The 26,819-nt window shown below is 38.4% G+C and overlaps 1 protein-coding gene across 1 annotated transcript in view; it reads right to left on the bottom strand.

Moving 5' to 3' along the window:
- Positions 1-6,083: 6,083 nt before the first annotated feature.
- LOC124163930 overlaps positions 6,084-26,819 on the bottom strand; it is a 286,595-nt gene continuing 265,859 nt past the window's right edge. The window contains exons 4-7 of the mRNA XM_046541044.1: positions 17,087-17,446; positions 13,231-13,515; positions 10,547-10,765; positions 6,084-8,712 (exon numbers count right to left, since the gene is read on the bottom strand). Coding sequence (XP_046397000.1) covers positions 8,491-8,712; positions 10,547-10,765; positions 13,231-13,515; positions 17,087-17,446 — 1,086 coding nt within the window. The 3' untranslated portion in view covers positions 6,084-8,490. The remainder of the gene's footprint in view (positions 8,713-10,546; positions 10,766-13,230; positions 13,516-17,086; positions 17,447-26,819) is intronic.

Below are 26,819 nucleotides of genomic sequence, written 5' to 3'. Positions count from 1 at the left end.
AAATGTGCGTAAAAAGGCTCGTTTAATTACCAATTTACGAAATAAATAATGAATGACAAGTTTCTGTTCTATATATCGTGAAGATTTCGATGCAGTGAAGGTTTTGGACAAGTAATGCGCTGGGAAGTCAGACCGGTTAAGAACTATGTCTTCTTAATAGAGAACAATCACTCCCTCTTTATTGGTATTTTTGCGTTATAGATTTATTTTTACTTGCCCTCCATTTCAAACTTCATTCTGTCCTTTCAAACCGGTTATTTAATTAAGGTCGTGCAGTGTGGGGGGGGGGGGGGGGTGTTTCAGCATCTCATCGGATTGGCGGCATCGGAAACGGATTCAGTCCGAGTCGATCGGGAACCTACGCTCGCCTTCCATGCGTTTCACACTTACTATCGGAAAGCGGTCCTCTTTTGGTATGACTTCAATGGTCATTCCGAACGATAAAACGATAAAACGTCACAATTTTCAAGATACAAGCGAGCAGCGAAAACAACCTCCCGCCAGGTTTGACACTTTGCAACGGAGGCGAAAGGTATATACGGACATACATAAGTGCTAATTGATAGATTGTCACATAATTGACGTTACTGCGGGGTAAAATTATTTTATTATTGTCCGCTTGTAGTTTTTTAGTGTAATTTACTGTCGTTTTGTGCAAATTGCTGGATTGAAGGTAAATTTTAAACGAGTTTGTTCGTTTATTCTCGTGAGAGCACAGTTGATTGTCAAGGTCATGTATCATAAGAATTTAAATACAGGTAGTCGAGAAACCCATCCTTTTTTGCAGCAACAGATACTCAGCATAGTCAATGGTTTATCCAAACTGTCATCTTTTCATTGCTCATCTCATTTAAATTTGAATATTGACCTTCTTCAATGATGTTATGGCCTTCATGTTGCGTCGTAAACATCTAACAAATTTTCCATAAAAGTGGAAGTACGCTGGAAGGAAATACAGTGATTAAATTAGGTTGAATTATGTCGTTTATCATCTCTATCTCGAATTATGTGGGTTAAAATAACGGAAAATAATGTGGTTGGATTGTTATCTGTTCTGCACGTACTCGGTTATTTCTACAAAATAATTTTATCAGGTACAAAAATGACACATTGCGAAAATTTGCGGAATATACTTGACAATATGGTGTGAGAGTGATTTTTAGTTTTCACCGTGGTTATTTCCGGTATTCTTAAACTAATATTTCATAGTAAAACGAATATTTAGGATGTACACACAACCGAATTTACATAAACATGTCAAATTTCGATGCAAGTACGATGCCAAGTCACTCACACAATCATATCAAACTAGACAAATTATTATAATTTCAAACCCATGGACACGCTTTCAATACAATATGTTACCTACATATTTGTTAGCCATTACGCCACGTATACCAACTTTTTTTACGCTCTTTTTGCCAAATTACGTGTCCAAATATTATATAAACAAACTTGCGCCGAAAATGATACAATCTACGCATATATTGTCTAATTTACACGATAATTATATTTAATTACACCTAAATTACTCTAGCAGAATATCCACAAATATTAGCACCCAAGAAATAAAGTGGTATTGTGTTATTGGAGCTACAATAATTCAGAAAAACAACATCATAAAAGATCACCCTACGCAACCGGAATCACTTTGCAACACCTCCAGTCAGATCGCCTTCTATCCTGTCGGAAAGCCTTCCTAGAGTCGATAGGAAGCACTATGAAACGCACGGATTGTCTTCTCGTAAGTGACGTAGAATCTCACGATCCACTCGGAATGGGAGAGACTGAAACACCCTCCAGGAATCCAACTCGAAATGGAAGGGGTGAAAAAGGGTTAAAATTTACACGTAAAATATGTTCTTATTTACAAATTAAATACGTAAATGAATGACGTGGAATGAGGTGACCTTGAGACGAGGCTTGAGCACTGATACGACGCAGGCTGCTAGCAGGTACCAGAGTTCCTTACTAGCAGGTAGCGCTTGGCTTAACTATGGATTATAACTACCTTATCAAACGAAGGAAACGTTCCGACCTTAGACAATTTAAATAAGTGATTGTTAAGAGATGTTTGTCTGAGCTCTGTGACTCATGCATGCATTGGTAATCTCAGACGATGTAAAACTCCTATCTTCTCGTGTAGAAACTAGGTCCCTGTGACGTCTCGTGGAGAGGAATCGCATGGGCGTCAATCTGGCCATTTTCAAATGAGGTTAAAATTGACCATTGCCATTCGTCTAAACTCGGATTTCAAAAACCAAATAATTTGCATATCATGAAAACCCTAATGGTGGGTAACGAATAGCGATCAATGCATTTCGTTTTCTTTGATGAAGGAAACTACCCTATTACGAAGGGTTTGCCGTTTACGCTCACTTCGCAGCGACACGTTGTTTTGCAAGAGCCATTTCTCGTAGTCGTAAATGAAAACTTGGTGGCCCCTGGATTGCGCAACACTCCAGCGAGTGGAGGGGAAAGTGTCTGTGGACGGGGAGCTCAGGAGGAGAGGGTTCGAAGCGCATAAATATTGAATGGTATCAATTCCAAAGTGGAAATATTTTAAATTTATCATAGAATAAAATAAAATTACTGCGTTCTATTCCACACTTTATTTTAAATAGCACGACCCGGGTTTCAGCACCTAATGCTATCATCAGGTGCATCAGGTGCTCATGCTGTCTATATCACCTGATGATAGTATGAGATGCTGATACCTGGGTCATGCTACTTAAAACAAAGTGTGGAATAGAACAAAGTAATTTTATTTTATTCTATGATGAAGCAGTTCCACAAAGTAACGCCTGAGACGGTGTCTTATATTTTAACTTAAATTTAAGCTTAACTTGCACCTTGCGAGTGACGGCACCTATTCAATATAAGGCCCAGAACCGAAGTCCGCAAAAGGACCAACAAATTTACTAACGGACTGTAGTCAGAGATTACGGCGGGATACCACTTACCTGCATATTTTTTTTACTTTCCCCCTTAATTATTCATGTTTGCGTAGAGAAATCCATCAATGACTAACCTAGGAGAGCATAAGTTTGGAGAGGTAAAAGAGTTTTCTTGGCTGGGAAGCAGATTTACAAACGATGGACGAAGCAAGAAAGAAATAGTCAGGAGAACAGCGCAGGCGAAGAGGGCTTACTACAAAAAGAAGAATCTTCTTACAGCTGAAAATACCAGGATAGTAGCAAGGAAAAAATTCATTAGATTCTACGTTTGGAGTATGTTACTCTATGAAAGCGAGGCTTGGACGTTGACAGCAACAGAGAAGTCAAGAGTGGAAGCATTCGAAATGTGGTGCTACGGAAGAATAATGATGATAAAATGGATAGACAGTGAAAGTAATTAGGAAGTGCTAGGAAGAGTGGGAGAATAGAGAAGCCTCCTAAAAACATTAAGCAGAAGAAGGGACAACTTAGTTGGCCACATTATGAATCATTATGGCCTGATGAAGACTATCGTTGAAGGACAAGAGGGAGGGAAGGGCAAGGGACGGCCCCGAATGAGTTACATAGGACAGGTTATAAAGGATGTAAAAGAGAAGAAATACGTCGCCATAAAAAGGTTATCGGGTAGGAGAGAGGAATCTACATCTACATCTACATACTACCCCGCGAGCCGCCTAAAAGGCGTGTGGCAGGGGGTGTTAGGACACCAGCCGTTTACAGCCAAAAAAAATGAAGTGCTCTAACGAGGTTGGGCTTAGCGTTTATTAAAGTCCTTTATGGTTCGGGGGAAAAACGAATTCCCATATCTATCCGTTCGGCAAAAAATCTCTCTTAATTTATCGCTTCTATCGGACCTGGAAATATAGTGTGGCTCTAATATTATGTTCACTGTGTCGCTCTTAAAGATATCCATTCTCAGTTGTTCAAACAATCTAAGCCTAGCGCGCAGCCTCCGAGTCTCCAACGGCTCCCAGCCTAATTCGCTCAACATCTGGGTAACACTGTTTGTGCGCCCGTGGCAGTTTTTGACGAAACGCGAAGCCTTCCTTTGTATTTTATTCAGTTCGCGGATTAAGTCTTTCTTCACTGGTTCCCATACGCTCGCTGCATATTCAAGGTGCGGTCGGACGAGAGCGAAATAGCACCTTTCTTTTACTTTCTCATCCGAAAATCTTCCCACAATACGCTTGACGAATCCTAATTTATTCAGGGCTATGCCGCAAATATTCTTTATATGTGTTCCCCACGTGAGATTCGAGGTTATCGTAACTCCCAGGTACTTCAACTTCGTCTGTTGCCTTTGTGTTAATACCATACACTGCATAAACATGGTTAGAGTTGGACGAATTCCGCAAGAAATGTACCGCCATGCATTTGCTCAGATTAAGTTCAAGTCCCCACTCTTGGCTCCACAAATGAACGCCGTTTAAGTCAGATGATAGAATTTCATAGTCAGAGTGATCACTAATTTCGCGATAAATGACAGCGTCGTCAGTAAATAAACATATTTTACTGCTAATGCGGGAGCAGAGATCATTAATGTACATAATGAACAACAGGGGGCCGATTACGCTTCCTTGTGGAATACCTGATGAACTTTTACAACATCAGAGCTAATTCCGTCAAGAACTGCTTTTTGTTTACGATCTCTGAGAAAGTCGCGCATCCATTTTACGACTGTTTCGTTTAATCCGCATGACTGTAATTTGTATAAAATTTTGTTGTGAGGTACAGTGTCGTAAGCTTTCTTAAAATCTAGAAATAGTGCGTCAACTTGTCTTTTCGATTCACCAGATTTTATAACGTCGTGAAGAAAGAGCGCGAGCTGTGTTTCGCATGATCTACCTTTTCGGAATCCGTGCTGACAAAATGCTGGATGGATAGCTGCATCTAGCCAATCTTAGGATTGTTGAGTAATGATGACGATGACCACTTACCTAAGTATGATAATCCAAGCTTCAATCCGATGGTGACTATCACTTGGCCGTTTCATCCGTGATCACTCTTCCACGCGAGCAATCTTACCGGATAGAAAACGTTCCCCATCTTCAAGAATCGTCTTCGGTCGAGGCTAGCAGAACAACCAGGCGAAGTAAGGTAGGACTCAGCCACCGCCGCTCAACAACAATCACAGGGAAACACCAGGGCTAGATTTGAAGGGGAAAAATGAGTGACTAGAGAAATTTACTTTTCCAAGAAGGGAAATAAAACTCAGGACTCAAAGTGCTTCTTCGCTATAAACAAATCGGCTGACTTTCTGTCTGCAAAACTGATTGCGACAGACTGAAGTTTTAGAAATGAATATTGAGTTTGCTATTGAAATATCAGCAACAACTTTTAAAGCAACGAAAAAGAAAAACTGCATTGTTTCCAAAAGCAAATCATAATTATTGACTCAAGAAACAAAAAAGTTATAATTAAGGCATCGGTTAAGAAAAAGCATGTCAGAAATGTTCAAAAATAGTATCAAAATCAGTGGAAACAATTTGATAAATTTATAAGGATCCAAAAAAATATCTGTTACTTTAAATAAAAATGAAATAAGTACAAAAAATATTACTAAACAATCTAAAAAAAATAACAAAAAGAAATGAAGTTATTCTGATAACTGAAAATCCATATTAAATAATAAAGAGGGCACTTCGATTTATATATCCACAAAAATAAACAAAATAATGCATTAACTCTCAATTTTTGGCGAAAGACAACACTATAAATGCTCGTAAATAGTAACCGTCTTGTAGCCACTAACATTTTCCAATTCTTCTGCCCTTTCTAGAATCAAGAAAGGGGAAAAAATGCTTAAGGCTAATTAACAGGAATAACAGTTGGTTAAATCTTTTACTTCATAATTCTTTTCGATGATAATAACGTAATAACCTTACTCAAAAACCCAATGTTATCCAATTAAAACATCACCAATGCCACATACATATTCACGGTGGACATTAGAAAAATGCACTAAATTCTGATAACAATTTGTGAATGAAATGAAAATCTACGATAAACTGACTAAGAGACGTAGTTAATTTTAATATCCTGTCATCTTCTGGTTCATCCAACCATCTCTCACAGGTGCAAAGAAAAAACTATATCTATAGCAGGCACGGAAATAATATATATACGTGATAATATACATATATTTATTTCATGCAATCGTTTTTACTTCCAAAAATAAATTTTGAACAAAACTCCAATAGCTTCTCCAACAGTTTCCTTTCTTTATACACCACGTAGGTACATATTCCTCAATGAGTAAATTATAATTGCGTTAATAGTACACAGCAGTCGTTTCAAATTATTTTTTTCATTATTCATCTTTGCTCGTGAGAACATCGCGTGCAAATTATCGACATATCAGCTGCAGGATTATTACTGCACATTATTATGCTTTTTACAAATTTCAACACATATTTTCACACGAAACTGCAGCTACTTTCTTACATTTATTACTCCAAATCCACTATTAGTGCTTCCCATATTGAGCACCAATGATGTGCTGGGTCAAGTCTTTCCGATAGATACGCACCATTGAAAAATTCAGTCCACGAACATGGTGCGATTTCAACACAGGATGATAGTTATCTTCATAGAAAGGATGAATGAATTTCAATCAAAGACTCAGTGGAACTCTGCAACGATCAAGTGGAGGAAGGTCAGAAAGCTGGAAAAAGTTATTTTTCTCCGCACATACGTAGAAATACAACGCAAATAGAACGCAAGAATGCCATAAAAATATACATTTTACTCCATCAAGTAACATCTCTACGATTTCGTGTTTCCGTAGAAACGCGGAATATTTGTATTGAAGGAAAAAATTCTCTAGACCAAGTTAGGAAAATTAAAGTAAAAGTAATGCCATCGAATTTGTGTAGGTTAAAAAATATGTCACCGGCCCCTAGTTTTTTCTACGAACGACGCATGTAATAGGGTAGTCAACTGTTTTATTATATTTTGATTGATTTACAAAAGTATTTTGCGCTAGTTTACGCGTATAAGGACTGTTTCTTTCCCATCACTGTGCGTGGATATTATTAATAAATCGATATATATTGTTCAACCTTTATTCGGATATGAAATGCCATTGATATTATTTCTGATATGAATTTCAGATGATGAGTATAAAAAGCTCGGTACTGTTACTTCAAGTTAAGTTTTTTCTAAAAAGTAAGGCTTCTGTAGATATGGTCTCTCAGTGATATTAAGACTTCGCTCGTCTCTTAAAATCTTCCGTCCCAAAAACCATCAAAAGATTTCCTCTTTCCATAGAAACAGCTTTCTTCCTAAAATATTTTAATATTGAGCTACTGATAAGACGGTAGCATAGGTTTCTTCATCCTTTAAAAAAATACCATGTTTCGCAGTGCCTGGAAATATTTTTGTAAGGTTAAAACTATAGGCTTTACTCATCAGCTCCATCCAAACGATGGTGAGAAAATTCCTATCTTCATTGAAGAGGTCCCCAATAGCACGAATTCGTCAAACGAAAATGCAAGTTAAATGAGACATTGCAATATTTCCACTTATTTCATTCGAGCACGACCCGTATTGCAGTAACGACAACAATCTCAAGTTGTTGTAACAACGAAGTGCGTCGTGTGACAATAAATTTAGAGGAAATATTGTAATACCTCATTTAACTAAAATGAATAGCTTCCATCACATCGTGCGACACATGATACAAGAAACGAAAATGTGATCACAATTTATACACGAATACAATAACCTAAAGTAAGGGTTTGTTTTCCTCGCTATACTTTGGGGATTACTCATCAGCGTTTTGTAATTGAAATAATTATGTTTGTTATTCCACATATACGCAATAAAAGTTATTGAACTTATCCCTCACAACCTTTCATGCTTACCACCTTATTAAAATGGGGTAAAAAAGTCACTGCTCCTAACTCCAGCATGACACGCCTGAAGCAACGGAATTTCTCTACGTATTACATTCCTGCTGATTGTCAAATCCCAGAAACTTAAATTGTGCACGACATTTTCATTCAAGCGGATTTTGAACTCGTACCATTTCTCACTCTCTCTCATAAGGCCGTATCCAATAATGATACAATGGTCAACCCATTGTACGACGATTGTGTGAAAACTTGTTCTAGCTCGGCCATTTTAAGTGATCACTTCGCCACCATAGCCTCCGTTTCACGTCACGCCATGATGCAACAATTCCACAAAACAATTCCCACCGAATCAGCCGGTATCCATTGATTATTAACTATATAGCCCACGAAGTCATCTCGAGGCACGGCCATTTTGAGTGGACACATAGCAGCCACCGCCGCCATTTCATGTCATGCCACAATGCAACAATGCCACAAAGCAATTCCCGCTAAATCATCCCGTATCTAATGTTTGTCAACAATGAAATGCAATGCGGGAAGTCAACTGAGGCTCGGCCATTTTGAGTGGACACTTAGCAACCACTGCCGCCATTTCATGACATGCACCAACGCAACAATTCCATAGCACACTTTCCGCCGTCTCTTTCCCAACGGAAACAGGACGAACGTGTCGGCGATCACACCGTGTCCGGTGTGGGGTCCCACGTGAGCAGCTGCAGACTGGTTGACTTGGAGAGCTTCTTGGGGTGGTGCTGTGCTCCACCGGGGCCCTTCCTGCGCCCTTTGCGGCCCCAAGAGGACTTGGAGCCGCGCCTTTTGCCGCTCCCCTTTCGCAGGGAGCGCGTGTACAACCTCAGGACACCGCAGTCGCACGTGACACACAGCGCCACCACGATGCCCTGTGGAAGAGAGGGAAACGAATCACGGTGTCACCCTAAGCTTCGACTGGGCACAAACATAGTAACTCGGCCTTCGACTCCGCTACTGCCCGTGAAATATTCTGAAAATTATCATCAAATGATACGGTTAAATTATAATACAAAGATATCGTACTGCCCACTTAAATTTATTTCAGAGCTCTACTACACGAGCTTCGATTGGCTTGCAATCATCGCCAGTTACCCGATGATGAGTGCCTTCGTTTTAAATTTAGTTAACAATATTAGTTTTTAGGACTATTCCACATCAATTTCAGCGGGCTGAACGATATATTTATTGTTTTATAATTGAATACGCTGTTCCACGATATCTCTCCAGATAAAGTTGACATCAAATGCGACATTATCAAGGAAAGATTAGATCATGGTTATCTCTAACCCGCCAATATCAGCCAGTAAAAACGTCGGTAGAGAGTATTTATTCATTTTCCCTTTAAAAAACGGAAACTAACTTCAGGACTGCTAGAAAGAATTTAGTTTTCAGAGCTATTTCTCTGATGAACTCTCCTTTTATAACTAATAAGATTAAAATCGCACACTGGTATGCCTCACCCTTAGCGGAAAATACGCAGTTTTTTTTAACGGAAGCAGTGTCCACAGCCACTATTCCGAAAATTTCAGAAATTTTAGATGCCATTCAATAGTCTGAATGCACAGAAAGACATCGCAGCCGCCGACATCGGTTGGCATCCACAATCGTCTGCGTCTTGTATCATGATGAAGGAGTGTTTAAGATTCGATGGGAGACTCGTTCTTACGTATTCAGTAATTTCATATCCATTCATCCGCCAGCTAAGCTGTCATTCAGCAATTTGAATGAACATGGCCACTGCATCCCAAGCTGTCAGAGTTGATTCACATCCTCAATGATCAGGGAGCGGGCCTCGAGGGAAAATATCATAAAGTTATTTATTCATCACTCTTTTAAATGTAACGTTACCATCAGCATTCTCGTACCATCCTCCAAAATGGCCAGGGCGTATGCTTGAACGCAGCGGCCGTCTAATCATAAAAATTACTGTTTCCCAATACACCTTAGTCATTACGGCGACATCACTCCTTTTCCTTCCCGTTCGAGCCTCTTCTAAGCTTGGGATATTCTTTTTGCCCATCTCGTCGAGACCCAAATTCCTTCCTTACGTCCAAGCTATCCCAGAAAGAGCAGCAGAGGACGCTTAGCACTCGCTCTACCGGTCTTAAACCACCGCACATACTTGACAATGATATTACCATATCATACTACAATCATCACTACATTAGAGGATATCCCTGTCAACATGTGAATGGGTTTTTTAATATATAAATGTTACCTCCGTAGGCCATCTCGAAGGTGGAATTTTATATATTGATACTAAATATTGACAAGGATTTACCATGGACATTGCGAGAAAATAGCGCAAATTTTAAACGAGTATTTATTCATGATAGAAGGACAAAATGCCACCTGATGAGCGGAAGTGATGGATCTTCTTAACTTTCTATTTAAGGAGAGTACCATGGGAGGGTTCATTGACTTCCAACTCCATTTTTTCTTAAAGGCCGTTTTACACAGGGCACGGAATTGCGCAGGTTAGAGCTGCATTAATTTCTTAAATGGCGTGGAACTGCGCGAATGCATGAACGGAATTAGAACTGGGGCTATTTTGCCATTTCACGTCCACGCGTTCTCGCATGTGTTCCAGCAATTCACCGCTTTAAACGACGCAATTTTGACTGCGCCTTCGTTCACACAGTGCACAAATTGTGCAAGTACGTGCCCCTTGTAAAACAGCCTTAACACTCTCAATGATAGTACCTGCAGGGCGTTGGCGACGTCGAATGCGAGCCAGATGGCGCTGCTCCCTCCGGCCAGCGAAGAGGTCGCCTCGACTGGGTCGTGGTGTGAGGAGGCGGTGGTGCTGTGGTGCTGGGGCGAAGGATCGGCGTCGTGGTGCGCGTACGTGGAAAGGCGGGCGGCAGCACCAAGAGCGGTCACACCTCCGATCAGCAGGGACACCCGCGCGAACAAGCAAACCTATTGCAGACAAAGGGTGGAAGAAATACGAGCGTTAATATCTCCACTGTTGGATGGTCATCGAGAGATAAAGAATTAATGTAGTTAGGGTTAATAGGAGATAACAGGCATTAAAGTCTCCGTCGCTGGAAGGTCAACCAGAATAGGATAAGCTGAACGCAATGCATTACATAGCAGTGAAGACCAGGTTCATTAAAAAATACAATGATGCCTTAATGATTGCCTTCGAACACAGTAAATCGCTGTGGTGCAAGCATTAAAATGCCAAAGTAACAAATATGCAGCGTGCAGAATATTCCGTACGCGGATTCCTTTGCAAATTGCTTGCCAAAATGCAGAGAGAAGACGCCAGCAACTACAAAGTTGAACCCAAAAGGATATGGTAGCATATTGACTCGACTGTTATCTAATCCCCGCTATTGACGTGGCTTGCGTGGTAGTACTTAGTTGTAAATTAGTAACAAACCTAAGAAATAATTAAGAGATCCCAGTTCAAAACCCAATAGTTCAATTGATTTATTTTCTTCTTTAGGGGGTCATGACTATGGTGCATGAGGCTTCACCATACGAGTTACTTCGTACTTGGTAAGGACTGCAGCAATACAGTAATAAAAATGAGAATGAATACGGTAATTCACATTATCGAATAGCTAAGAGAGAGGCAGACAATATTTGTACTCGTATATCGAGGACTGTGACTTGCCTCTCTTTTCAAAAATTACATTAGATGCTAGGCTCCATCTCAACGCCTCCTGAAATGGAACACATAAAAATCTTCAAGAACATTGGGTAATCGAATCTGGTTCATGAAACTACAAAAAAAACTTATTACTTAGCTTCAGAAGATCGGTCATTTTCTTCTTTCTTAAATTAGTGATTCACTAGCATTAATATAAAATGAATTCCACTGCATCGATGGCGACACGTAAGAATCCTGCAGGTGGATTGAAGGAAAACTTTTGAAACATAGGAATTGTAAGGACGCGAGATAATTTAGCAGACTCAGTTGAGACCGGCGGCTAATAATAATAATATAATATTATTGTTCAAACATTGTTACGTCCGATTTGAACAGTTATTATTAAAGAACAGTTTATAGTTCAGAAATCATTTTTACGTTTAAATATGGTAATAAAATTAAAATCCTACCCAAACATATAACAAAGAGATTACAAACATTTTCATAGTAAATGAAATTAATACTGATGAAACTCATATTTGCTTTCACTATGCTGTCTCATTTTTTAAACTAAATTATTATATTATTCACGGTATGATGTCTAAGTATAGAAAAAAATTTTGTTAACAGATAAAAGATAATAAAGGATAATATACAGCACAATGTAAAGCATACATATTAATGAATGCACAACACTGAAAAAAAATTAGTTTGGACTATTCAGAAAGATTTAACTGCGTTCTGATTTTTTTAAGGGATGAAGAGTCCTTAATTCATTTGGGAATATTGTTCCAATTTGGGAAGATTGCGGCCACGGTAAATGATCTTTGAAGAGTTGAGGACCGATAATGGGACACATGAAGATAGTCGGGTTTCGCTCTCGTAACAACATTAGGCATTATTTTTCTTTTGGAAAAGAGGTCAATGATATACTGCGGCTCATTGTTTTAAAGTGTGGAAAACATGAAACATGCCAATTTAAATTTTATTCTCTTTTTGATGTCCATCCAGGACAGCTTGTTGATGTAAGTTGTTATATATCAATCTCTCTGTAAGTTATGTATGAATCTTACTGAGGAGTTTATCAGGCGTTGGATATTAATGTTATGTTAAGCCGCAAGATCATAAAATTGCAGGCAGCAGTAATCAAACAATGGAAAAATTAATGAGGAGACAAGTTATGCAAGCTGATGGAATAAATGACCGTGGTCAGGTATTCATCTTTACACATTATATACCGATAGGAAGTCTTCTAGGGTTCTCCTCCGGTTGATATTCTCCATGGCCCACTTTTCAATATTTGACTCGGACTTCGTCCTCGGAGCAAATGAGTGAGGCTATGGAGAATCTCAACCGATGGAGAACCTGAGAGGTGTTCCATCGACTTGCTATGGGTAAGCATACGATCTTATTTCAGATATTTTATTTATCTTATTTTATTCCCAAACCACCGAATACAGCTCATATCGGCCGTGTTATACTTAATAATTTATTAACTCCAACGTTTTGTTTTTACATCTGAATACAAAAATAAAAAGGAGAAGGAGGTATCAACAAATATATCGGGGTATTCAACAAATTTAAAAATTTCACGTACACAAACAATCATGCCCTGGATATAAAAAAACTATCCATGCGGGACTCGAACCCGAGACCTCTTATATGGCAGGCGAGGACTTTACCCCGCCGCCAACGAGACGAGACTTATAAACGATACAAAATGTACCTCAGACAACGGTCAATATGAGGGTGACAGTTTGTTTGTATCAAATGAAAGTGCGCATACCTGTAATCTCCTCTTCGCCTTCATCTTCTCGCTGACTTTCCGGTCGACCAACATGGCGGAGGTGTATCGCACCAAGATGGCGCTCTTGATCAGCAGCACGGCGTCGGCCACGAGCAGCGCGATGGCTGGAGCGAGGAACCCGAGGCCGAAGGACCAAGTGCCTTCGGGGAACCAGCAGTCACCCTCCGCGGCAGCGACGTCGTTGGAGAGGAAAGATGAGCCCAATATGGAGGAGGCGTTGTGATGGGAGAAGTGGTCCAGCTGGGATTTGGACGGCAGCAGCACCTGCGCAATAGAACGATGAAAATAAGTCAAATCACATGATTAAATACCACAGACCACAATATTTCAAAAGTTAAAGATTAGAAATGCACATGTTGGTAAGAAGGCTTTCGCTGGTCCATCTCAGGCGAAAACATATTTCGCAAGCGTTGCAGTTTGCAAAACATGTCGTCGCCTGAGATGAACAGACGCGGGAGAGAACCTGAAAGCAGCCAATCATAAAAATGCACATGTTTGCTCCTCCTTGTTCCACCTAAACATGGTGTAACCATTACACATTAATTTTTTTTAAGCTTCCCGTGCCGCACATCTAGTTTATCGAACATCGTATATATTTAGATAATAATTACTATATTTTATTTATAAAATTCGAAGTTCAAGCGTGTTGAAGTAGAATATTTCAATATTGAAGTAAATACTTGCCGATACGATTATAAATTTTATTGCTGCCTAGATTTCAATGCCACAATATTTTAAAGATGATTCATTAAAATTGAAACCTAGGTCGTAATCAATTTTATAAATTTGGTAAATTGCATGTATTTATTTCCATAATTCTTTAGTTTTTGGTCTCTTGTTTATAAGCGAGATAAATATGAGATCTTGAGGTTTAATTCATTTATAAAATTCATATTTGCCGTCTTTTCAGAAATTTATTTTCCATTTTTTAGGCTTTCAGGTAGTTGTTCAGTTTTTTAGGGCAAATAAATAAATTGTACAATTATATAACAAAATTCACTAACATATAACAGCCTTGAAATGAAAAATAAATATACGTCTCGTCGGCAAATATGATTTTTACTGATGACCTAAACCAAAGGAGGTAATTTTTATTTTTTATAATTTCTTAAATAATATCATCAGTGATAAAATACAATAGTATTTTGATAACATTGCCGTTAAATTGCTGATACACCTTTCAGATGCACTGTACAAGAATTCATTACTAGCCTCGTAGGAGAAATCATAATGTGATGTGACTTAGGTACTTGAGCATTACTTCAAAACGGCTTAGAGTTGAGCAGTTTGAATAGGCGTAACCGAAGTTGAAAAAATTACGACCTTTAGATACCAGCCGATAGCAAGGGATAAATCATTGCCTAACAATGGTTCCAAAACTATCGAAATATATATTTGATCCCGTGACTGATGTGCTATGATCAGCGGTTATTCGCCAGAGTTAGTAAAAGGTATTAAGTTACATGCATGGTGTTAAAACCCTTATCATTTTTTTCCAGTAGTTCTTCATCCCTGCATCCTTCTTGACCCTCTGAATTACTTCTCACTTGAACTTTTTTTCAGGGATCGCGTTGGCGTAGTGGCTATAGTTCTGGCTTCCCACCCTGTGGGCCCGGGTTCAAATACCGGAGATCGTAGAGATTTTTCAGAGACTGTTCCATCCCTACTTGAGTGCTGTGTGGAGGGCACTTCAAGCACAGAACTTCGTCCGTCGCATCGGATGTTAGTCCGTCGGTCCCTTAGCACTTGTCGTTAATTGCTGGCAAATGCCGACGCCGGGTTTCTCTCCTTCATTCCCTCCCTTCCCTAAAGCGCAAATGAACTTAGCTCTCGGTTCTGTCCTCCAACTATCATCATCATTATCGGACTTTCTTCTGGTAATTTTTTGTGAAGAGCTAAAGCCCATTGTGTCCATCCCCATATCCAAATTTTGCAATGACACAAAAACACCTCAAATGACGTCACGTTTCATGTTCCCAACCTGCATCCGACATCTTTTACTCTACCCATCCCAATCACCTCCATCCAATGATCTCAATAGGGGACTATCACGCCCTTCGAATAATCAACCAATACTGATTTTAATATATCCATGGCAAATGACACCAAAATAGTCTAAGTATCTACCTAGAAACGCAATGGTCTAAGACAAGGTTACACATGGGACCGCCAAGTAGCAGCACATACTGGGATCCGTCAGCACAGTTCCAACTTCTTTTCGAATCATAGTGAAGTGAGACTTACAACATTGTGTAACTAAGCAGCTGAAATTGATTGCTGAATAACACTGCATAATGACACCGTTTGCATGGTGGACAACATTGTATATTGGAAATCCAATGGTAAGGAACTGTTAAATCTATTGATGGACTGTGATCAGAGGTGGATCTAGGATTTTTTTCTGGGGGGGGATCAAAAGGGTCTAATAATTAAACGGTCTTCTCATATTTGAAAAACAACTTACAGCAATAACTCTATGAACGTACTCTTAATTTTAATATAATAGTTATTAATATGTAATTATTGATAACTTTTATTTTAAAGCATCAAATTTATTAATAGATGTATTAAAAATCTCGTATATTTCTTAAGCGTCCAGGGTGGGCACGTGCCTCCATACCTCCCCCCCCCCATAAATCCTCCTTTGATTGTGATGATACCGATGAAGATTGGAATTATAATCCTGATAATAAAGTTCTAAGTCTTCCAAATGACGGCTTAAAATTAAAGCAAACTCATGAAATATTGGTAGACTTGGTGAATACCTCACTCTTACGACACGATGATCAGTGGTGTCATGGTGCCGGAAGGCGCCGGAACGCCATTCCGGCACTGGTTAACAAAAGACATGATAATCCAATAACACTTTCATCATTTTTGTTGCCTAAAATGTATAAAATAATATTGCCTCAAAATAATATATAAATTAGAGAGCAAAACAATACTTGTTGCAATAAAATGTAAATAATTATTTGTAATCAAAACATACACAGTAATATTTAAATTCTAAAATGTTAAGGAAAGTGCGTTCTGGCACTGCTAATGATGCCATTACGTCACTGATATTAACACGCCTGACCGGCAATCGGGAGATCCGGGTTCGAATCCCGGCTAAGTCAAATATTTTTTCATAGCGAACTTCATCCTTTGAAGTATTTTTCATAAAATTATAATTGAATTTAAAAATCAAAAATACATAGCACTGAACAAGAAGCATACATTTGCAAACAAAGGGTTGTTTTTTTGCTTGAATTTTATTTTTTGTGAACAGTATAGGCAGTATGATATTTAGTGATTTTTCCGGGTATTCTTCCGCGTTTATCCATTTTGTAGGACAATATTTCGCCAACGTTCCAGTTGGCTTCCTCAGATCCACTGAAGTGTCGATGCAGAAAGTTGTTCATCTTATGTACACCCCGTTTGCCGCCTTTTTTGTGGAGGTGTGCCCTGATTGGTCAGGATCTTTGAAGACCCTTTTCCACGCGCTGGCGAGATTGTAGCCGTCGTCACGGTTGAAGTTCTTTGTTGTTTTGGCGATTTCAATTGCCTCCCTGATTATTCTCGGGTAGTACCGGCCTTCTTTGTTCAAAAGAGAGGCGTTGTCAAAGTCGACGCCTGATTGGAAGCCAACTGGAACGTTGGCGAAATATTGTCCTAAAAAATGGATAAACGCGGAAGAATACCCGGAAAAATCTTTAAATATCATCATAACCTCCGCAAAAGCCTACTTGGTAAGTATAGGCAGTATTAAGTCAGACCGGCAACATTTTGAGATACGTGTTGTTAGAACGTAGCCATCGATAAAGTTGTTAGTTGCTATTCATCGAGAACTCACCTTGGTCCCCAAGATGAGCGCCTCGTGGTGGTGTATGCCGTCCGGTAGGTGCGGGTAGTGCCTGCGTCGATAGAGCATTCGGTTGCGGTGGTGGGGGTGGCTGGGGCCCAGGGAGGCGTCGTGTGCCGCCTGCAGGATGGCGGAGGCCGCGAGGCACAGGAGCGGCGCGCCCCAGCCGAAGAGGCTGTAGCGCAGGAAGGAGGCCGAGAGCCTCCCCTCGCGAGCCACGGGCCAAGAGCGAACCACCACACCATCCCGGAAGGTGGCGTGCATGTGATGGGCGGAGGCCGTCAGCCAGCAGAGGACAGTCAAGCGCACGTACTGCAGCGACAGCGACAGAGCAGAACACAAGTCAGGGTCCTGTTTGGAATGGAGAGAAAAAGAAAGAGGGAATCAGAGGAGGCTCCTCAGAAATAGTACTCGGGAGGAATAGACACCGGTTACACTCTGTTCATTTTATCTTTGCCGGTGGGCTGGTGTGGCCAAAGCAAGTGGAGATGAGGGGAGGGAAAGTTTCTCGACATGTGATTTTGCTTTTGCCAATCAGCAAACAGTAGGCGTGGCCTCAGCGAGTCGCTCTCCGAATTTCGCCGAGTGAGCATCTTGAATCTGCTGGTGGAGCAGTGTTGCTAAACCTCACGCGTTCTCCTTGTTTGAGACTAAGTATGTCTTTCAACAACGGTGCCTCATTCAGCGCGGTAGCTGACAATGTCATAGGCTAATGTGAAAGGATCACCGCCAATGCCTTCCAAATGAGTAGGTATATTGTCTCGGCGCCGGAACCAAAATACCTGTGGCCACCTATGACTCACACGTTTTCAGTGACAAGCTAGGGCGGCTATGTACATTTGGCAACGTTATGTTCGCTCCTCCTCTCTCTCTCGGTACTACACCTCCCCTATCAGCGAAGCCATCCGATAGTGTCCGGGCTCTCACGAAAGCTCACCTGCAGGTATTAAGTGAATAGACTATAGTTAGAACTCATAAAAATTACACTAGGCGTCTTATAAGTGTCTTAGCAAATACATATTTAGGGTGAAATAAAACCGAACACATTTGCGTTCTAAAAAGCATCGGTTTGTCAAGGAGGCGACCGTGAGCTCATGTCATTTTCAGCGTGGAGGAAGTGAGAAGGATGTACTGACACATACTCCACCACGATAAATTTACTTTCTGCTAACCAATAAAATATTTATATAATGAGTGAATATTGATACACTAGCAGGCCACACAGCGTTGCTCCGGAAGTATAGTTCCCAGAGAAGTGGGAAACTTAGAATTCACGGGCACATGGCAGGATTTTTAGGTAAAGGAACAAAGCAGGTAATATGATGGTATACATAAGTAACGTCAATCAATGGAAAATACGATTTCCGTACACCGCGAATGGGATCAGTTTATACGCCACTCCACAACATTGATCATTATGTGTGTCCCTACGTGAGTAGACCAAAAGAGTCGTGTGAACGCATATCCCAGCAAAAAGGTTTGCACCGATAGGATTTATAGTTAAGTGTAGAATCCTTAATATTAATTTGCCCTTTCATAGTGTCAAGTGTTGTTCCTACACGGCAGGATGTCAACCACAGAAGTTTTATTACGTGATGTAACAAAAGGAAACGAGAAAAGGACGTGTTGGGCACAACCAGAGGCAGCATTACGGATTTTGTGAGCATAAGATGCACCTACGTTCTAACTATGGTTGCGATCAGTGCATCTTTAAGGAAATCCATAGCGGAAAGACAAATGGACATCCTCTTTTATATATATGTTGTCTTTCTTATGAGAGATTCTCTATTATGAAAGGAAACAAAAGAATATTTTCTACCTATTAAAATCGTATGAATTTCAGCCGTAAGTATAGTGAACCACACATTGAAAAGTTAAAAAGTAAATGTCAGAATCGTACTTAGCTTTATTAAACGATTTTCTTCTTAATAATTAAGAACTAAAGCACGGGATTACCTTAGTAACATCATTGATAAATATTTTGAAAAATGATCATGATGATATGTTAATTCCAATTCCTTTTTTGACTGAGGAAGAATCAATGCATACAGATGACTGACAGCTTATTTTTATCCTTAAAAATTCGATAAATCTGACATTTTAACCAAAATATTTAGTTAATAGCTGATGTTTCACTTTTTAAATAGTTTTCATTCTTTAAGGCAATTATTTTTACTGTTAATAATGTCATATTTAAAAACTGGGAGGTGATTCTTCCAATCAAAGAGGAAAAATATTTTTTTAATATCTTGATGTGATACCCATTTGGAGTCCAATTAAGAAGAGACTCATGTGTACATGTATTTCTTCCTCTTAGAATATGTTAACATGCCTATATTGGAAATTCTTTCTTATTTGAACTGAAAAAAGGCTCTGGTGTGACGAGAAGACAATGCGAAATGCGAGGTATACCAGGGAGTGGAATTGGCCCTCTTGCCCTGATTGTGTGAAATTTACCCTCCTTTGACTTAGCTCGAGATGAGGTCGACCCTCACCTATACAAATCAGCCCTCGCGTGAAATCACAGAGTGAGTGAAAACAGAAATATAAAATTGCTCCAACATAAACAGCTCCACCGCGTAATTTTTTCAAATAATTTTATTATTTTAATGGATAGTACTTACATTTCGACAACGGAAAACGTTGCCTAAAAAGTTTAGATGCACTACTTAACTCTGTGAAATAACGTATACTGAAGAAAAAGTAAGGATTCCCACAAGGTAAAAAATTGAAGCGAAGAGCTTAAAAATATGGATGGTGAGACTAGCGACCTAGGGGTAGAAGTACAAATCGGCGATGATAGGCGTGAGTTTTGTGGAATGGTAGAGGCAGCTTTTCTTTCCCATTCGAGGAGGCCAAAAGAAGGGAACGGGTGAAAGGTCAAGGACAGGAGATTATGATAGTTTCGGAGAACGGATTCGGAGGGTCACTGGAAGGAGCACATAATTGCAAAAAGTTCTCTTGATGAGAAGTTTCCGAAGCCAATCGAGCGAAAGAGTCCGATGGAAAAGTTTCCAGCCCCAGTCATACATGCACACAATGCTTTCACAGGAGGGGGAAGCCACGCCTAAAAATCTGCGCAAAATATCTACTCATCATTTTTTCCCATGGCTTCCTCACCTTACCTCATCGTTAATACGACTTCTTGTACTGATAGCTATTGCTTTTATCACAATTTTTATAAAGCGACATGAGTTTCGATGAATAATCATTATTATCAGCCGTAAATTATTATCTTATTTTTGTAACCTAACTTAACGGAAGAAGAGATTAATTTTGAAACGGATGCCAGAATAGGGGAAAAAGGTGAGTAAATGAATTCGTTTGTGAGAGCGTTGTCCTGGTCATTAAACATTTGTAAAAGTTCTAACTGCCCTCTACAAACTACTTTTTGGCGGTCGTTGCATAATTTTAAATTATTCATTTTTATAAATGGTATAAGCAATTCAGTTATTTCAAGAAATTTAGCATTTGATTTCAAGAAATTGCTATTAGTTTCGCGAAATTATTTGTAACTCCAAGAAAACTTAAAATCGAATACGACCCAGTTAAAATTAATTGATTAATATTATTTTTTAAAGCCAGAAATAATAATAAATATACGATAATTATTTTAAAAATCGAAAAGTGATACAGAGGGAATTCTAAGAGGTGCATTTAATGATTTCGAAACTTAAGCGTCAGGCGATTATTTGAAGGAAAAGCACTAAGCCTTCTGGTAACATATATATGAGAGGTACAAAAAATTATGTAGTACAACGGTTACTTCTCTAAAGAATGAACGAGGAGATAGTGTAACCAGCAAACTAGATAAATGTCCTAAAAAAGTTTTTTCAAAGACTATCCACGTACCAAACGACGAATTCACCGAACTTTAAAAGTGAGTTAAAGAATATTATTTTAAAAGCTAGAAATAACAACAAATATACGATAATTATAAAAAATTGGAAAGTGATACAAGAGAGTTCTACAAGATACATTAAATGATTTCGAAACTTAAGTGTCACGCGATTATTTGAACGAAATCCCTAATCCTTCTGGTCACATATATATATGAGAGAGGTACAAAAATTATTTAGTACAATGGTTACTTCTCTAAAGAATGAACGAGGAGATAGTGTAACCAGTAACCTAGATAAATGTTCTAAAAAGTTTTTTTTCAAAGCCTACCCATGTCTCAAACGACGTATGCACTGACCTGCCGAAAACCCTTGATGCCGCTCGTGGGGTATTATGCAGATGTTAACCCTCTCTCAGGCAAATGAGTTAAACAATAAAAAGTAGGACACAAAGGTACTGAAGGAATAGTTTGCCAAGCTACAACAATGAGCAAAAAAATGCCCCAGATGATTTTATCTCAAAGACTCGTTAAGGCAAGGAAAAAAGGAATTTCACAAGAGTTCAATTATCGTAGGAATTTTTTAGCACATGAGAATTTACTTCGTAGGACCACGAGTTGTCGAAACATGGTCGGAAATGTACTGAGTACATCAGAGAGTAGTTTCCCACCATTGGAAACATTGCAAAGATATCAAACGTAGTTAATGAATAAGGTCTTATTCTAAGTTTATTTCATTGGTCTACCATCTAAATGATCTCTATGATACTAAAAAATTGTATGCTAGCATTTTTATTTCGCAGGAGGTCACTAACTCACTGTCAATGATTCAACCCGAAGGTTGGCTTGGTCAGATGAGGGTAGAGCTCACCCCATACTAGGCCACATCCTGTGAACTTTACACATATAGGGTTTGGGGGGGCAGTTTCTTTCCCTGAACCACCTCGCTCATCGAGGTTTTTGTTTGAAAGTTTCCGAAGGCTTCATCCATGATTTGAACCCAGGCCCCCTGGATCAGCAGGAAATACCTCTACCCATTAGGCTTCCATGCTCCCTCATGGAAGATATATTTTAATAACACATGCCATCAAAAAATTTTGCTTGAAAACTTCTTTTATTTGAATAGCTGATCTTTATAGATTTTTATGTACCGAGTCCAAACCTGGCCTTAGTTTTATTGTATAACCCATAGTTTCCAAGCAATATGTATTTAACATTTAGTCTAATACCCCATATACATATACCCCATATACATATACCCCATATTCCCCGGTATACAGGGAAATCAATGAAACACTGTGTTATATCATAAAATTGTTTGTATTAACTGTTCACTACATCGTGATAAAATTGTTTGTATTTACTACAACGTGATAATACAGAGTTCAATAGTCAAGTGGAATTGGTCTAAATTTTCTTTCCCTTTTTTCCTTTAAGCTTCTTGTGTAGCTTTTTCTGCGATGAATCGCTTGCTGAACTTCTCGGTGAAGTACCAACAGTAATCCCCATTATCTTCGTTCATTAGACCTACTTTTTCAATTTTATTAAACTATAAAAAAGCTGTTAAATTCTAAAAACATTGCTTGATTTCATAAATTTAACTGTAAAATGTGAATAAATAATGGGTGATACAACTTTAAAACCATCATATTTGGATTCAGCAACTTTAAAAACATAAGAATAAGGTATTTTCAGTGAAGTTTTTTCATTGTTGGCCTGTGTAATTAGACATTATAATGAATAATTGAAAATTTTCCGAGAAAAAAACTTAATTTCATAGAATACTATAGGCTACTAATATGTTAGACAGTTTGATGAGATATTTATCCAAGTCTAAAGATACACGATAAGACTTATGAAAGCCAAGAGCGAAAACTACATACATTTTATGTGATTTGCAGGTTGAGGAGGGTATGGTAACCAGGCCTTGATTTATACACAGGTTATTAGCAATAAACTTCAATTTTTGCTGTGAATGTTAGCTACTTTATTTGGAGGTTGAGAAATTATAAATCATATATTGGCGTAAATATTCAGTCTTTAGGTGGACATAAGTCGCCAAAACAAATACTGAAACAGTACAAGGTGACTAGTTTGGGTATTTTTAATAATTCTAAAATAATAACAATCAAGATTTTTATTTTAAATGGGACTTTGCTTATTGCTTATTCCTTTAATTTTGTATGAAAAAAATTGAAGCGTTACCAATGCGTATGAAATCAAAGAGTTCGTTTCATCACAGCTTTTCCTTTAAAACAATCCATATTTCTTCCTTTTTGATTGACATGGATTGTACACTTTTTCGTGTACCTGAAAAAATATTTTTTACATAAAATATTATAGTATATCGAAATATAAAAACGCAATCATTTTCCTTCATAAAAGAAAACAAAATATTGAAAAATCATGAATTTTCAAAACATTTCTTTAACGAATGGAGTTTTTTCGATAATAAAAAGTGTTAAAATAGTTTAAAACCCATTTCTTAGTACCCTGTTTTTCAAAAATTTCCCCTTCCCCTGGATTGGGACTCCCCCCCCAGAACGGAATTCCTGGCTACGCCACTGTTCTGCACGTCTCAGTACGGGAGGAGATTTTTATTACAACCCGCAAAAAGGACTATTAGGACAATAACCTCATGATAATCAAGCCTTAATGAAATAGTTTCAAAATTTTGAAAGAAAAAAATGTGAAAGCTGAAGAGAATGGACGTTAAAAAAAAACTTCTTTCTCCCACGCCACTTGACGAGTCTTAGAAAAACGATATGAATTCCACACTGTTTCTCTTCCCTTTTCACACACTTTGCCTCCCTTAGTCAAAAAAGCTAAAAACTTCAGTTCATTCGGGCGTTCAACTCTTTCCCAAAAGCACTGTGCCTTATTAAAAGCACCGGTATCATCTCTTAAGAAACTTAACGCGACTCTAATTGGAATGTGGGTGTAAGGGCTGGGAGAGAGAGAGAGAGAGAGAGTTTCTTTTGATGAGCTAAACGTCGCAATCACGAGAAAGCATGATCTAACGCGGGAGGCTCTAAAGGAGGAAAATAGCGTCTATTTCTCAACAGATGGTTTTATGGAGCGCAAGGAAATGCCTCGAAGCGTAGGTGCTCCTCAACGTGTCGTCGGGCCGGATTCCAAGATGCCATAAAACAACTGAAATTGCACGCCAAGAGACAGCGAGTAATTAACTTCAATGCCTAGTTCCAAGTATCTTGGACTAACCCTGGATGAGTGTTTAAAATGGCGTCAACATGTTGAAAATGTTGCAAATAGTATGAGGCAAACTATATCTTCTATATTATTTCTACTGTATAGATACCTTTTTCTCAACTTATACGCAACCAAACTCTACAAATGAGATACCAAAATGCACAGAATTTATTAGAGAACATGCGATGGCATATTTTACTTCCTAAATATTGCTATTGTTTACTACATTTGGTTTTTAAATAATTAAAAAAAAACAAGAAAAAACAAAAAAAACTGTCAATATTCCTGACGTTAACGGTGCACAAACTGATACATTTGTTCATATGCAACAATATCTCGCATTCTTTAAATAACTTTTATCAAAATGCGGCTGATTCCACATTCAAGTCTCCTGTTGATACGTAAGTATGAGTCATCATGTGCGTTTAACAGAGGATAGTGTAATTACTTCCTTTGTTGTGTTTAAAGAGGTCCTCTGGCCTCAATTTGTACATGAACATTCCAATTAAATTTGCACATAAGACCCTGCCTTTTTTTCTACATTATAAAATTAGAAACGCGCCTCTTTGGACCTGCATTGAAAATAGCGGGGGAAGCCCGCTGGGAGCGCGTGCATCACGCTCGTCTAATTTTTATTTCATCCGTAATAAACGCCAAACATATTTTTTGAAACTCATTTATAACGCTCTAGTAAATACCAGGCTAAACTACGGTGTATTTAGTTGGGGTGCAGCTTATAAAAATTCTATAAGATCCATTGTTGTACTGCAAAAAAGGCTTACTAGAGTAATTTTAAAAGATCTGTCTTGAAAGTTCCTTTCCTTTATTTTGTGGCATAGGTTTGCTTCCCTTGAGATATCTTTTTTTACAAGGTTTTACGTCGATTTTTCATGAAAAGAGGAAATACCGGGTTGTAATTATACAACCGTCCTTCCTTCACCCTACAAAGATCACGTATTACTTTACCAAGGCCAAACCTTACGCTGTATAAACGTTGTGTCTTGTTTATAGGCCCAAAAGTGTATAACTTATAACCTGATTCATGTCTGAAAGCAAAAAATATTAACGTAATTATGAAAAATATACAGTCTTGGTTGTTTAGAATGCAAAGTATGGAGGATGTTTTTCTTTGACATAATACCATGCAATACATGCACGTACTTACTTCAATTCAAATTCTCTGCCTAAAATGTTTATATGTCAGCATGACCCTATGTAAATGATGGTAGCCATAAAACAGGTTGTCCTTAATGGCTACCTAAAGTTACTCCTTTTCATGTAATTAATTCTATTCTGTACTTTTTATTTATTTTTTGGAGTAATAAAACAATTTATTTATAAATGCGAATGTACTCTTAGTCTTCTTAAAATTTAAAAACATCTTCGTCATCAAAAATTAGTATCAGGCAAAACGTGATAACGTTTGTAAGGGAGCATAAAAATCCCCTCATTCAGTGGCGCGCCGGCTAATTTCTTGTAGCCCCTGGTGGCTAAAAAAATGTCTATCGCAACTACAAAAAATAAAACCAAATATCGATTAACTCGTCAAAAGAAAAAAAAAACAGAAAAATCTCATTGATTGATTCTTAACCAATAAAGATCATTGCACTTCGAATTTTTATTTTATTTATTTTATTTAAGTGTTGGTAAAGTGACGTGGAGCATTGTGACCCTCCGGACGATGTGGAATAGATTTTCGGCCATTGCAATGAAAAAGGTTGAAGCCCCCTGACCCTCAACACAAAAGTAAAACAATTGGTAAACTATTGACGCTATTTAAAATTTGTAATGCAACAAAAAGGAAGTGTAGGCAGCCTAAAGCCTATATCGTTTCACCTTTTACGTATTTTTATTGATCATAAATGATGCAAATATGTATGTTTGTCAAACCTGATAACAAGACGAGATAAATGCCCTGCTCATTTGCAAAACATGTTTTAATTGAACCTTTTTCTAATAGGTATCAAAACAGTTACTAATTGATCAACTTTATCTTGACAAACCATCGCCCGTGACTTAATTGCATGAGATATATCTCCTTATATATTTCTACTGCATAGATACCTTTTTCTCAACTTATACGCAACCAAACTCTACAAATGGGGTACCAAAATGTACAGAATTTATCAGAGAACATGCGACGGCATATCTTACTTCCTAAATACTGCTATTATTACCTAAGACTGGTTTTAAAAAATTGCCCTTGATATTTCTCTTAGGAGATGAGGCGATCCGCCATCTTGACGTCACGCCCTTGCTCCATGGTGCAGAGCAAACCTTTATTTCAGGATATTTAATTGATGCTAATTCAGTTTCAGATTATTATATTTTTTGCAATATAACGCGCTTTAAACATTATATTTCTTGCATTATAACGCGCTTTCAACATATTATTTCAAGTTAGCACAGAAAGGTCTTGGACTCAACACGTACTCAGTCTATGGCGAACCATTTTCTGTCTCTCTTTCTCTGGCACCCTCTTTTCTTTGTTTTCTTGTCTTGGTTATGGTGGAATGTTTGATAAGTAAACAACTAAGTATCAATATGCGGCTGATTCCACATTCAAGTCTCCTGTTGATACGTAAGTATGAGTCATCATGGGCGTTTAACAGAGGATAGTGTAATTACTTCCTGTGTTGTGTTTAAAGAGGTCCTCTGGCCTCAATTTGTACATGA

This window comes from Ischnura elegans, chromosome 8 (assembly GCF_921293095.1).
Source record: "Ischnura elegans chromosome 8, ioIscEleg1.1, whole genome shotgun sequence".
NCBI classification, from domain to species: Eukaryota; Metazoa; Arthropoda; class Insecta; order Odonata; family Coenagrionidae; genus Ischnura; species Ischnura elegans.
The sequence above is the reverse complement of the archived record's forward strand: the minus strand, read 5'-3'. Positions and strand labels throughout refer to the sequence as shown.